Source organism: Dermacentor andersoni, chromosome 9, assembly GCF_023375885.2.
Source record: "Dermacentor andersoni chromosome 9, qqDerAnde1_hic_scaffold, whole genome shotgun sequence".
Taxonomy (NCBI): Eukaryota; Metazoa; Arthropoda; class Arachnida; order Ixodida; family Ixodidae; genus Dermacentor; species Dermacentor andersoni.
Genome location: NC_092822.1, coordinates 17,455,292 through 17,469,885, shown reverse-complemented (window position 1 = coordinate 17,469,885; position 14,594 = coordinate 17,455,292). Strand labels below are relative to the sequence as shown.

Here is a 14,594-nt window from a genome sequence, read left to right as displayed (position 1 = left end):
AGCTGTGTTGTTGTAGACAGTCCCTTCCGAAACGCATGCTGTCTGGAATCAATTATATTGTTGTCATTTAGGAAGGCGGAAATATGCTCAAATATAATATCCTCAAGAGTTTTTGCACATGTGGGCAACAACGAAATCGGTCTGTATGAAGTGATAAGCGACCTGTTTTCTGATTTGGGTATGGGGGTAACCTTTGTGTACTTCTAGTCCCCCGGAAATTTTCCACACAATAAAGACTTGTTAAATAGAATGCACAGATATTTTGAGCACCACTCAGCATATCTCACGAGAAAAGCAGTGGGTATGCCATCCATTCCAGGCAACTTCTTAGTATTTAAATTTAACAAGAGAGATAAAATACCTTCTTCAGTCACTGAGATATCTTCAATTGGCGGGCAATCAACTGGAAGGTTAAAGCTTCGTATGCAACTATCGTCTTCGGTAAATACCGAACAAAAAACTGATTGAAATACTTCGTGATCAAACTTTTATCAGTTAACAAAAAATCACTAATCAACTTTTTCATTAATTCCTTTACAGCACATATTGCAATTTACGAATTGTAGTCAGTGAGTTCATAAGTCACACTCACTTGGAACTAGTTTGCAGAATGACACAGTTTATATTAATTCCCAAAGTTGGAAATGACATACATTGGTTTTTTCAGCTGCTCTACAACTTCAATGCCTAAAACATTCTTTTCTGAAAAAGTAACTGGAACAACAATGCATTCTTAGCATATGTTTGACGACACATCTCTCAAAATAGGTGCCATCCTCAGTATTCACTCCAAGTGGATATGCCTTGCAAACTCACCAGCCACAATTCATGAATTGCAATATGCACCGTAATGTAATTAATTAATAAGTTAATCAGTGAGTTCACATCAATTTGCCAATTATGCATTTCAATTTATTGTACAAGTAATTTCCTCAGATTCAAGTAATCCAGCTGAAGGACTACAATTAGGCTGTTTGCCACAGTCAACCTTTAGACATCTGAGAACACCTAAGCAGGTGTGAATGTGAGAGCATTAATGTCCAATTGAATGCTGCTGAGCGATCCTTCGAGTTATGAATTCCTCGCGGGCAAGCAAGCGTGTTGACATGCTTGGCGCGTTTTGATTTTGCCTTACCGAGGCAGGAGCAGACGAGAGCTTGCGCGGACAAGGACCATGCAAATAACAAGCTTCTGAGAGCGAAGGCGACTTGCGTCGTGGTGATGCCTTCTCCCCTTACGCAACACCTGGCATGCTATCACAGCAGCAGGTGTTCCCTTTCACCCACTCTGCTCCGTCGAGGTGCATTCGTGCCAAGGCGTCGCAGCCAATTGGAATTTAGGTGCTGCTACAGACGCGAGACGCCGGCTTTTTTACTCAATAAGGCATTTGACACTTTCTCGTCAAAATTCTAGTATGGCCTAAAAAGAACACCCCGTATTTAACTCGCAGCACAGCTGTGTAGACTACAATCCATATCTGCTCTGAAACTATAAAAACACTTTTTTAGGAAAAAGGTATTTTAAATCAGTTGAAACTGTCAGGCTGACCTATCAACTCCCTAAATGGTTCAACTATAGCACAGAGTGAATGAAGACAAAGAAACCGAATCAGTTTTAACAACAAAGATAAAAGCTATTTTAGTTTTTTCCCACACTTTTGTGGGCACTAACTGAACTATCATATACAACTTACTCATGCAGAACTAATAAGCAAGTATGTCACACTGAATCAGCTAACAGCCAGAAATGACACATCATGTGTGATAAGTGGTAAGCCATCATGTGGTAAGCCATCATGTGGTAAGCCATATCACAACAAAATTTGATATATTCATAAATCAATTGAATATTATGGTATTCAGTATTTGCTTAGGTTTGAATTTCAGTATTCAGAACATTATAAGCATTTGGAACGAACAACTATACATTTGAATACATGAGCAATCAACAGTTTTGGTTTTGGTAAGCAAGTTAATTTCCATTGGCACAATTTGTAACCAAGAGAAACCAAAGATAATGAATTTGTTCGCAGCCACCAACCAATTTTTCGCAGCGCCTGCTTGATTATTTAAACGTCTCTGAAGCACCGCCACCTTATCTACTGAACCAACATAATATGCGAAAGTTCTTTTGGAAAAAATGTCTAAATAGCAGGACTTTGAGATGAAACTGTTTACACATTTATAAATGAAAGACCCCTTATTTTTCTGATTTGTCAACTTATGGATAGAGGTTTCATGCAAATCCCACAACCATTTTAATTTTTCCTCTTTAATATTATTAGCATAATACTGCTTCCTATGAATCTGCTTTGAACTAAAGAATTGATATTTGCACAAGCCTAATAGAAACCCTTTAACTTTGTCTTGCTGCATCTAGCACTTTTTTTTACACTTATATTGAAAACAATAAACAGTGAACGCTCACTCGAGGTGTGTGGACAATGCATGTGGCAGGGGCCTCTGAAGCCGCACTTTCTCCAACTGGGCCTTGCGGGTCAAGTGCACCCAGATGGACGTGATGGCCAGAGCCCGAGTGCAGTGCGGCTTGCTTACGTCTGGGAATTTCAATGGTTCCTTCTCCGGGTACAACAGGTCATACAGCTTCATTACAGGCAGGAAGTCATTGAGCTGCATGTGATGGTAAACATGAGCAAGACGCAAGGTTCTGCAGCAGGATGCACAGTGTTTGAAATGGTGATAGAGGCTGTTTCAAGAAAAAGGACAAACATAGAACAATGCCCATTACAACCATGTCCACATTATAAATGAAAGCACGAAACAAATAACAAATTTGCTAGTATAAACGAAAGCACGAAACAAATAACAAATTTGTTAGTAAAAGAGAAGGATCAAAAATGTTTTTAACCTCTTCATTATAAAATTAATATTAAAAGAGTAATTACATGCCTCTTTCTGTAACATGAAAGTGAATGATGCTCCTTTTCAAGAACGAAAGCATAGTTCATGAAGTAAGAACAGAACTAAAAATTTCTGATTTCTTCAAAGCAATACGGAGAAGGCAATCATTAAATTGCCAGTGTGATCACACCAAAGAGATAAATGAGGAGTTGGAATAAAAAAGACACTTTGCCAAGTGGTTGCTGTCATCCTTTATTTTTTACACCTGAAGATAATATATGAAACGAACTATCAGTAACACAAATGGAAGCCACAAATAAGTACTTAGTTGAATGAAATTTCGTTTCATTGAACTAAATGTCCTGTTTCAGGCCAGACTACTGCAAGCAATCAATAAAGGTCAATCAGTTACCATAAACAGTTTCCTGCAATTAAGCATGGCAGTTACAGCAACTGTAGTCATCCTGTGAATTTCCAATGTTTAATTAGGCTAGGAGGGAAACACACTGCATTGCTATTCTGGCACAAAATGGCACTGACATCAGTCTCATAAGGGTGATGTCGGTATGTTCAAATTATCAACAGCCCGGAGCATGAAATGAGCGTGCTTACTGCCTTTATACCACTACTAACCAATAGAGCATGAACTTGGAGGTTAACAAGAAAGCTAGAGAAGAAGCTGAGAGCTGCGCAGTGAGTGATGAGACAAAAAGTGACACATGTAACATTAACTATAACAAACATGCAGACAGCGATGTGGATTAGAGAGGAAGCTGGGTTAGCCAATATTCTAGTTGAGGTTATAAGGAAGAAACAGAATTAGACAGGCCATGAAATGCATTGGGCAGAGAAGTGGTGGCCTATACCAGAGAAACAGAATGGCTGCCAATGGCAAGGAAACATAGCTGAAGACAGCAAAGAGAGGATATTGAGAAATTTGCTGGCATAGGATAGAATCAGTTGATGCAAGAGAAAGGTAATTAACAATACCTGGGAGGAGGCCTTCGTCCTGCTGTAGAAATAAATTAGCATAATGATGATGACGACAGTGACGATGACAATAACAGCTTCTGCTACACAATTTCAGAATTCAGCAATATGTGGCAATTAGGTACTGCTAGCACCAAATGATATGCGCCAATTTAGGGCTAACTAATATGTGCACTTTAGTTTCCGACATTTTAAAGTTCGTGTGAAATTGGCATAGTTGTGGTTTGTTCGCTTTTAAATTAGCATCCCTGCTACCTTTAGTGATCACATGCATAACAGCTCGACACTGCACCCTCATGTAAATGCACATATGGGCAGTTCTATTGTTGCATTTCACTCCATGATTGCATAGCTCAACAAAACTTTTCCTCTATGCTGGTTGCCTGAAAAAAAGCCAATCAGCAACTACTCACAGGGTTCTTGGTGATGCTTCCAGAGATGAACTGCAGCAGAACCCACATCAGATGGTCTCTACCCTTACGCAGGTTCCTGCCGACCAGCTGCACTCAATGGGACATGTGAAAGAAGATGCGGCAAATTAGATTTCTCAAAAAGAAAAGAGACTGGAGCTCAGTTCAACAAAACCTGCTATGCCACATAGCTTCGTTTCTTCAGCATCTCCTTCGAGTTGGATCAGACACATTTTTTCATCTCTGTATTTAGCACAGTAATTTGAGAACAAACTTTTAATTGCCAGATAAAAAAACAAAACAGGATATTCTATAAGAGAGCTCATTTTGTAGGTGAATGTAGGTCAAGATGGCCAATAGGTTGGTTCATTCTTGTCCGACTCAAAAAGAGTCTATAACAAATGTAGATTGAAACATAAAGACAGTCTAATGTACAAATAAACTACACCTTGCAAAGCATTCGTAAGAGCAATAAATTTTGCTTTAGGCTGAGCATACAAAAGCTAAATGCAAAACTACAAGCACAGATCAGCAGAGTAGTGATGCATTTTGTTTTATTAGCCAGATAACACATGCTAGCAGAGTGTCAAGCACTGCTTTCTTAATGGCAGTATAAGATGCATATTGGAGCAACTTGGTCATGTAATCTTTGATAAATTACCTTGACTGAAGATGAAATCATCACAACATTATGAAGCCAGAAAAATACAAAAAGAAAGTGTCACAAACACAATGCACATGATAATACAGCAATGTGGCCATGGCAGCACACTGGCAGTAAGGCACGCAGTAACAATAAACTGAGTAAACCTGAATGCATTACTATGTGATCCAGTGTCAGCAAAGAGAACTACAGCTCAACAGTGAAAGCTACAGCACAGTCAGCATAAGTGGATGATGTGGATACAACTAGCCCCATATTTATAGCACTTTATAGTGCGTTCTATATCAACCTGCAATTACTAGAGGTCAATCGGTCTGTCTAGCTCAAATGCTGAAACTAAACACAAGCAGCAAAGACAAGGTGAACACGATAATACTGATGGCATAGCAACAGCAAAAAGGATAAAGCTACAAGAATAAGTTGTACATGCTGGTATGAGCCTGGTACTAGAATGCTTTCAACTAGTCACCGCATGCCCCAAGCCAGCACACAGTGAACGAGAAACTTGCCTGGTCGTGCAATGCAAGCACCATGTGCGGGAAGTTGGCGTACTGAAAGAGCACGAAGTAGATGAGCTGGCTGGACAGGTTCTGCCAGAAGAGCTCAATGGGCTCCTCCGGACCTTCCTGCTCTGACTTCTCCATGGCTCGGACAACAAGGGCCACCAGTTCTTGCTCCAGCACTGGGCAGCGCTGCTTCTGCTGCAAAGGGTACGAAGCACCATGCAACTTGCACACAAGACCTTTTGAACAATGGAAGCTGCAAGCCTGTCGTGCATGGAGTGTGTCATTTACAGTGAACTACTTCAGACGAGCTCAAAGGGACCAGAAAACCTGTTTGTCTGTTCAGAAGTTCGTCTCTAACAGAGGGGATCCATAGAACTCAAAACTTCCTATGCCTGGTAGTACACCCAAATATCGACCCCACAGAGTAATAAATGAAATGGCATTAAAACGAAAGTGTAGTTGTGAGAATTTCCCATGAAAGGCTTCGGATTCAGCTTCCCAGTGTGGCACCGCAGCCACAAACATCTTAGGCTTTGGTGTGTGCCATAGGTAAAGATTAGCTCACCATCCTTGTATGGCGAGTCAAATGTCCTTGATTCCTCGTGTGTCGGATTGAGAAAGTTTTCCTTTCACACATACCAGCTAGCTGACATTCTTGATAGAAGGAGCAGTGAATGCCCTATTTTCATGTTTGCACTAGTACAGTGCTGTCATGTCTTTTATTTCCAAGAGCAAACCAAACCCATGTACTAAAGAGCATAAAATGCACGCGCAAACTCTCAGACATCCCATCTCTTTGTTTGCATACTTCTTCTGTTTGATGACAAAGCTGTGCACGTGTTTCTCCCAAGCCGCAAGATTGGCCTGCAAGCCAATGTTGCCAACATAACATCAAGAAAGCGCTCACCTGCTTTGTGAGACCCAACATGCTGCACACCATCTCCCTCGAATATGGCTGTTCCAGCACGTATCTGAGGAGCTCTGTCTGGGGCTGCTGAACTTCCTGCAGGAATTTGGTCAAGACGGTGAACGTACAGTTACACTCGTTTACATTGAACACATAAAAAAAGTGCCTGTGAGTTCAATATAGCGTGCAATTTGATAAGTTTTATAAAATTTGAAATCTAACGAAGACATCAAAGTTCTTTCAAAAATTTATTTTGGAAGGAATCCCACCAGGACACAGTGGTTGGCTGTTGAATTAACATCATGAACTCTTGTGTTCACTGACTGGTTCACACTGGCCCACATATACAGGCTAAGCTACCTGACGGGTGCATAATTTTTATGCTAATTCCAATTTGATAATGCTAATTAGACAATTCAGTTAAACAGGGTTCAATACAATCGGGTTTAACTCCACACTGGGTAATGCTGCACTTAAAATGCTCTTTCCAGCATCACTGAGAGTACGAGATAGGCTGAGAACTCACCGCACTGTAGGGTAGCTGTCCTTTCATCGTAAACTTGGCTGTGTTCGGGTCGAGCTTCCAGACAGTGCAGCAAGTTCCTGAATGGCCAACAACTGGCCGAAGCTTGGAACGACCTGAGCAGAAGGCAGAGGAAAACTGAGATTCCAAGCTCTTCTAACACATATGGCACGTACATGGCAAGTCTCTGACACAGAAAGTAACAGGACTTCAAGTTTGCTCACTAGAAGGCACAGGAGTCTCCGAGTGTTCACCTACCACTCTCAGAAAGCTCAGGACAGTTGGCGGTTTGCAGTAACAGAAAGCACAGTATGAAAGATGGCAGTATATGGCATACCAATATGTACGGCATCGAACAGCTGGTATACCAACTAATTTACTCCAGCAATGGATGTTAGAAGCCAGGACAGTGTTCACGGATCCTCATCCTTTACGTGTTAAGCATGCACTATGCTTACTGCTGGACTGAGGGAGCGTGCAGTATTACAGCCTATAACTGCTACCTTAAGCCCGTAAGTGTTTTATTATTTTGATCAAAAGTGACATTTGCTTATATATGGATGGCTTATATTCAAACATCATTCCATCGAAAACCCTTCTAAAGCTGTTTCTACAAATTTGCTTCACAATATAAGCATGAACACCTCATTTTACTTCTTCGCTATGGAATATCTAAGCACTTCTCAATGCCACAAGTGGTACGTTGACGAAATGAGCTCATCCCTAACACACCTTTCTAGCTAATCATAGAGTGGCATCACTATTAGAGGACGTCAGCTCATGAATCTCCTGCCACAAAAATTTTTCGAATCCTTCAAGTATTATCATCATCACTATCAGGCTATTTTTTTACGTCCGCTGTAGAGCGAACGCCTCTCCCAGAGATCTCCAATTACTCCTGTCTTGCACTAGCCGATTCCAGCTTAACTGCAGATTTCCTAATTTCATCACCCCACCGAATTTCCCGGTGTCCTCGACTGTGTTTCCTTTCGCTTGACACCCATTCTGTAACCCTAATGGTCCACCGGTTACCTAACCTACACATTACATGGTCTGCTCAGCTCCATTTCTTTTTTCTTTTAATGTCAACTACAATATTGGCTATTCCCATTTGCTCTCTGAGTCACACCGCTGTATTTCTGTCTCTTAATATTATGCCTCACATTTTTTGTTCCATCACTCCGTGTTCCTTAACTTGTTCTCGATCTTCTTTGTTAACATCCAAGTTTCTGCCCCGTATGTTAGCACTGGTAGAATGCAATAATTCTAACCTTTTCTTTTAAATGACAGCGGTAAGCTCCCAGTCAGGGATTGGTATTACCTGCCGTATGCACTCTGACATTGTTTTATCGTTCTGTAAATTCTCTTCTCATAATCAGGGTCCCCCGAGAGTAATCCTTCAAGTATAAGCTGAGTTAAAGGTAGTTATCGCACCTATATGTGGCTTTCTCTTTCCTTTTGTCTGCACTAGCACACTGGAAGCTACATAGGGAAGATGGCAAGGGGCATGGCCGCGGCCAAAGCTTTCTTTTTCTTGCTAGCTCACTGCACAGTACTGTCAATTTTATAAACCTATTTGCCACCCAGGATTCCCATAGTTATATTCATTCCAATCCTTCCCCAATGATCCTACATACAACTGGGACAGATGACGCACAACTTCCTCGATGAGCGCAACTTTGATATCAGCATATTTGCAGTTCTATAATATTCCCATATTATACAAGCAATAGCTAAATAAAATAGTTTCCCTCTGTTAGTTTTCACCCATGCTGACTACTTGACGTCTCTTAATTTAGAATCATATTTTTCATAAGTTATGTTTTCTACCACATCTGTATGATGACCACCATGTAGAGTAAATAAATGAATGAATTCCTTTTCCTGCCTTAATTCTGAGCACTGCAGGTCAAGACAAACACATCTGAATAGAACGTACTGAAAACAGTCAGCTATAACTACACACTGCCAGATGCACCAATCACTAGCTTTTTATAAAATCGAGACCTGAGCCCGGGTCGTCAAATTTGCCGGATTCAGAATAAAGTTGTTTCCATCCATCAAAGGCAAAAACATTTGCTTGCAAGCTCATAGTCTAGCACATTCATAACACAAACTCTAAATGTGTTCCGTGGCAACAGAGAGTTGACTCACCCACAATGGTCACCATTTGGGCGCAGGGCTGGAAGCTGTCCACAAAGTCGGAGACAAGTTTGGCAAATTTCTAGGGTGCCACAAGAAGGGAGAAAAAGAAACAGCAAAGCAATATGAAACGACAACTTGATTACAGAAGCTTTATGACAGAGACTTCACGACAGACAGGTAATGTGGAGCATTCCCTGAAATGTAGGCATAATGTTCAGTTATAATTTTAACCATTATGTTTTATTGTCACATACTTTTAATGCACCGCCACCACTCACAAGTGGTAACACTGCATCAGCATAGAGACACATCTCAAATTTCAACTGCCTTTATCCAAGTGTGCATCCACATAATCACAGGAATGTATACATCCATAAGCTCAACTTACTCACCATTGGTTTAGATATGCACTAAACTGCTGATTAATATTTTATCCTCTTACTCCGAAGTTCTTTATTAACCCTTTAAGTGCAGTGACAAATTTAGAAAAATATGTTAAAAGTGCAGACTTCCTTTTAAACCTGCATATTTTGTTACAATCTTTTCTAAAAATAGGATATGAAGGGGGTATTCTGTAAGTGTCCACCTAGTGGACCTGTCCATTCCATCTGCTGCTGAAGTGCTGATTGGCTGGGGGCACCTGTCTCCTACTGAAGCGTATCCCAGCCCAGTCAATCAGAACTTCAGCAGCAGACAAAATGGACAAGATCACTAGCTGGACATTTACAGAACACCCCCGCCCCCCTCTGCGGAAATGCTTATTGCATTTTTACTTGTCTTGTTGAAATAAGGTAGCAGAAGTCACTGTGTATTATTAATTTGTCAAAATTGCAAGGAACTGCACATGTGTAACGTGCGAAACTTGCAGAAAGTTCACAACAAGTTAACTCGTCGTCAGCTCCAGAGGACGCTCATTGTGATGACAAGTTACCTCAAGTCAGCAGCTAAGGGGTTAAAATTAGTGAACTTTATAAATTTCCTTCATTAAACTACACATTTCTAGATAATATCCTAATTACAAATCATGTGTATGAAGCATTTCTTTATTCATCAAAAAATATCTTTAAAATAATTAAAGTTTCTTCAACAACAATTTCCTGTCAGTCCGAATGTCGGGTTCAAATACGAATGATTTAAATACAACTCTTAAATAAAAAGTAAACCACCAAATTAAATGCAAAATGTCGAACAGCACAATTTGAAGGGAGCTGACAGATATGGTTCATTTTCACCATGCGAAGCAACTGCACTTCAGATATTTAGGACTCGTCTTCCAATATGCTGCCACAATCCCCTAAGAAAAGTGCAACACATAGGAGTTAAAGGGCTAATAATTCAATCCCATACATACCAAATGCATGGAGGCAATGCATGGAGGCCTAGATGTGTGGGTTTGTGCAGTGCAAAAGAAGTTTTAGAAGACCAGCCAAACTGATACATCACATGATGGTGTTGTCATAAAATGCACACTGGAAGATGTACACAGCAGAACACAGAATGCTCGGTGCCAAATTAACCAACATTTTACTCGCCTCTGTGGCTAACGTGCTTTGTGGCCAAGCATGAGGTCGTGGGTTCGATTACCAACTACCGTGGCAGCATTCCAATGAGGGTGCAATGTAAAAACATTTGCGGCACTTAGCTTTAGGTGCACATTAAATATGCCCAGGTGGCTGATAGACCACCAAAGCCATGTGTTGCTTTGGGATATTAAAACCTTATGCTTTGATTATGGAGGAGCAACTTTTGCTGAGTAGTGAAAGCAGCTGTCATATACCCTTTCTCACTCATTCAATCGCAATAGTGGTTTTTCATGTGAACAATCATAAAAAACAACAAAAACAAACAAGAAACTAGGTGAAGCATGAAAAGCACGGTCAATATCTTTGTCCACTCCCATCGTTGAGGTCAGTTAGCAGACCACATTAAGAAGCACATAGTGGACAGTGGCTCCTCAATGGTTATTGCAACTTAGCTTTTTGAAAAAGTTTATTCAGGAACTTTGGCACTAACATACATACCCAGTGTGGCCAGTTTGTCTTGGAAGCCAATCGCTTCTGGACGTCATCAAAGATAAGGTAACTCGGCAGGAGAGCAGCGTTGCGGTCAAAAATGTGCTCCAATACCTGACGAGTGCCAGATGATAGGCAGCAGTTAAACACTTCTGTCGTCACACTTGTAAAAAAAAAATTTAATTGCAGCAATTCTTTACACAAAAATTAAAGTGCTGTTGTAATCCATGTGAATTAAACAACATAGACGTTCTTGCATTGAAATTACATTTCACAGTAATACTAGGCTGCATATTGGCATTTAAGTGTACGAAACTTTAAGGTACAACACATTAAGACAGATAAAATAAAAAAATTGTAAACTCACACTGCTAATTGTGTTTAGTTGCCTCATCATGGATATGTTTACCGTAGGAGGAATTGAAAGTGCCTTGTCGAATATTGCCTTCAAGAGGTCACGAACACCCTGGAAGATGTAGAATTTATTTAGCAACTTTCAAGTCAAATGTACCTGGACAAGCTTAGATGAGTGACGAAGGACAAACCTTATAGTCAATTCCAGCCACAATCTTCTGAATGAGACACAATGACTGGCACCAATACTCCTCAGCCGTGTAGTGAAATTTGTCAGTAGCCAAAAGTGCATCACACACAGGTCTGTAATAAGATAAGTGTCATGCTAAACGGCACAGTTCAAATATGACCTAAAGAGAGCAACTAATAAGCCTTTCTAATTACAACATTTTGTTTCAGTTCCCAAAGTCTAACATATGTGGCTTACACGTTTGTCTCACAGTTACGTATTGCAATCAATCAACTCAAGTTCTCAGTGCCATAAGTTACAGGAAAGCAGGGATTTCTGCCCTTTTTGCATATAATTTCAAATTAAGACTGTTCACATACTTAATCGGTCTATATGTCAAACCTCTGCCACATAAGTTACTGCTACCAGCACACTAAAGCAGCTAGCATCACTAATGAAATGTAGCTTAACCTTCTCCATCTTTTTCTTTTCCAACAGAAAAAACAAAAAGCCTACTTTTTGATGCTTTAAATATGTAAGCATGAAATGAAGCAGCAGAAGTGCATTTCAGTTAAACAACAAAATCGCCTCTTTTGTGTTGACTGCACCTTTTATTTACAAATTACACCAAATGATAGCAGTGCAAAAAGGAGAATATGAGCGAGACCCAAACAGCATACTAATTTTTGCATGTGCTGCAGCGAGCACTGATGTCCACATCCCTAAGACAATGTAATGTCTTGCACATAGCTGCTGCATACAATTTGCAAAATTACAGCTGTCCTGTAAAACTGTTTTCCATTCAAACACTCCCCTTAACAGATCAACACTCACGCATTTATGTCAAACGAAGTGGCAATGCGACCTGGCCCCCATAACCTCATTCTCCTTACATGTGTTGATGTGTGGACGGTCACAACATGTTCTGAACGAAACAAATTATTCACAGCAATAATATACTCCCAAACAACCTTCTGTAGGAATGAAGGGATAGGTATAGATCCGGTGCCCCTGAATATGCATTACTGCATGAAGTAGTCCAGCAGAGTTTGACAGTGCTTTCTGTAGTCTTGCCCGAAAGCATACGGCTTGGCTAGAATGGTGTTTTACAGGGCAGAAAACCCAGGCCCCCCAAGGACAGAAAGAAATTACAATAACAGCTTAATGCTTTAAAGTTTAATGCCCTTCATGCGATGCCACATGGACATTCTTAACAACAAGTTAATGCCACTTGCAGTGTAGTGCATTCTTACAACTCGTTCAACCACTGAATGCATACAGCATGTGCTCACACTGCTGGCATTAACAGGTACAACTTCACTGAAAAAATAATTGAAAAACATTTTGTACACTAAATTATAATTACTCTACAGCTAATATGTCCATCAATGTTTTATTGGCACTTCTTAGATGTTTACACACAAGAAACTTCTTTATGTTATTAAGATAACAAACTGTAAGTTACAGTAATCACTGCAGCACTTAGTGCATTTAAAAATGCAAGTGTAGCACTAGACTTAGACACAATGGCATAAGGAAACTTAAGGTCCTGGACACTTAATGGCACTAACCTTGCCCATGTGGCACGGGCATGAGATAATATTGCAAATTGTCTTTTGGTGATAAAAGTTGCAATTAATGCTTGTATTCACAAGGAATGTCACACATGTTCAGAACTCACTTTGGCTGAACAACACCAGCATTGACCGCATGGTGGAGAAGAGACAACAAGGTCTGCATCTGGCGGTGATTGCTCAAACTGGAAACCACTGAAACATACTGCTTCAGTGCAGCATCTAGAGACTCCTAGAGAGAAGAAACAGTCCATACAATAAATGACTAAGGTGTCCTGCTGCTGTGCACAAGGATGCAGGTTTTATGACCAGCTGCCATGCAGCATAGACAGCTCAGGATTTAGGAGCACATTAAAAAGCTTGAGTTGTTCCACGAGTGGCCAGTTCTGTGGCACCACTTGGTGGCACAGAGTTCAATGAGACAGACACAGAGCTATTATTGCAGTGACCAAGTGTATGCAACTATACTGCTGGTGTAAATTTTAGGCAGCAGCATAATTATGAACACACTGCCTTTTTAATTTTTTTTTTCGGCAAGAACACTGATGAAACATGTCTGAGGTATTGTGGTTAGACAAAGTGGCAGAAGATGTTGCTACCAGTGCTGTTGCTCTCCAGTAAACCACAAATGGTAAGAAGTTTTCGGATGTGCTAGAACTCTCTATTAAGGACCAAATGCAATGAAATTTTGGGCTGCATAAGAATTCTAGTTTCAGATAGCGTAGATATAGATGAACATACCCGTAAATTATTTTGTTGCGTTTGAAATAAAAGTTGATGCATCACAAAAACTTCATGAAACGACATCATTTTTAATACCAAGGCTCAAGGAAACACTGGTATTATCACTTACTGGAAACGAAGCAGAACACAGAATGCTAAGAAACAATGCAGCACTTGGGCTTAATATTTGAGATCAGGCAGCACACGTGGCAAGTTGGAAATCTCAGATGCCAATTTCTAGGATCTGCATATATGCACTAACCATTATACGTGCCCACATCATCTGCTTAGGTGCCGTGTAAAGTGTTTAAATGATCGTAGTAGTAGGAAAATTGACAATTACCAGCGCCTGCTGCTTCTATAGTATATAATACCTATTTACAGCCAATTTAGCCAAAGTTAAATTTCACTGCAGTTGGCCTTTAATCCCAGATGCTCAATATTACTCCAGAGCACACCACAACATTCACCCTCGCAGCCCACTGTGTGGCTTGGAATGTGAACCCCCTTAATTTCAGGATTGAACAGAAATGGAGCAGAACTAGGACGTCAACTCAGCTTGCTTTGACGACATGACCTTGAACTTCAAACCTTAGTTTAGAGGAAACAGCAGCACAGTGGGGATTTCAAATCATATCATGACAAATCCATGGTCTGGCTTGCCCGACTGTCATAAATTTACTATATAAGTGGCATACATGTCATGGAAAAGTGATCCTATGCCTCAGGTACGCACAACAAAATGCATTTTTCGTT

At 40.4% G+C, this 14,594-nt stretch overlaps 1 protein-coding gene across 1 annotated transcript in view; it reads right to left on the bottom strand.

The window, feature by feature from the left end:
* Positions 1–13,380, bottom strand: part of MED23 (mediator complex subunit 23) — a 46,231-nt gene extending 32,851 nt beyond the window's left edge. The window contains exons 1-10 of the mRNA XM_050174877.3: positions 13,223–13,380; positions 11,564–11,675; positions 11,386–11,484; positions 11,028–11,132; positions 9,016–9,085; positions 6,865–6,977; positions 6,339–6,434; positions 5,435–5,626; positions 4,265–4,351; positions 2,428–2,630 (exon numbers count right to left, since the gene is read on the bottom strand). Of these exons, the coding sequence (XP_050030834.1) occupies positions 2,428–2,630; positions 4,265–4,351; positions 5,435–5,626; positions 6,339–6,434; positions 6,865–6,977; positions 9,016–9,085; positions 11,028–11,132; positions 11,386–11,484; positions 11,564–11,675; positions 13,223–13,281 (1,136 nt within the window). The 5' untranslated portion in view covers positions 13,282–13,380. The remainder of the gene's footprint in view (positions 1–2,427; positions 2,631–4,264; positions 4,352–5,434; positions 5,627–6,338; positions 6,435–6,864; positions 6,978–9,015; positions 9,086–11,027; positions 11,133–11,385; positions 11,485–11,563; positions 11,676–13,222) is intronic.
* Positions 13,381–14,594: the final 1,214 nt, after the last annotated feature.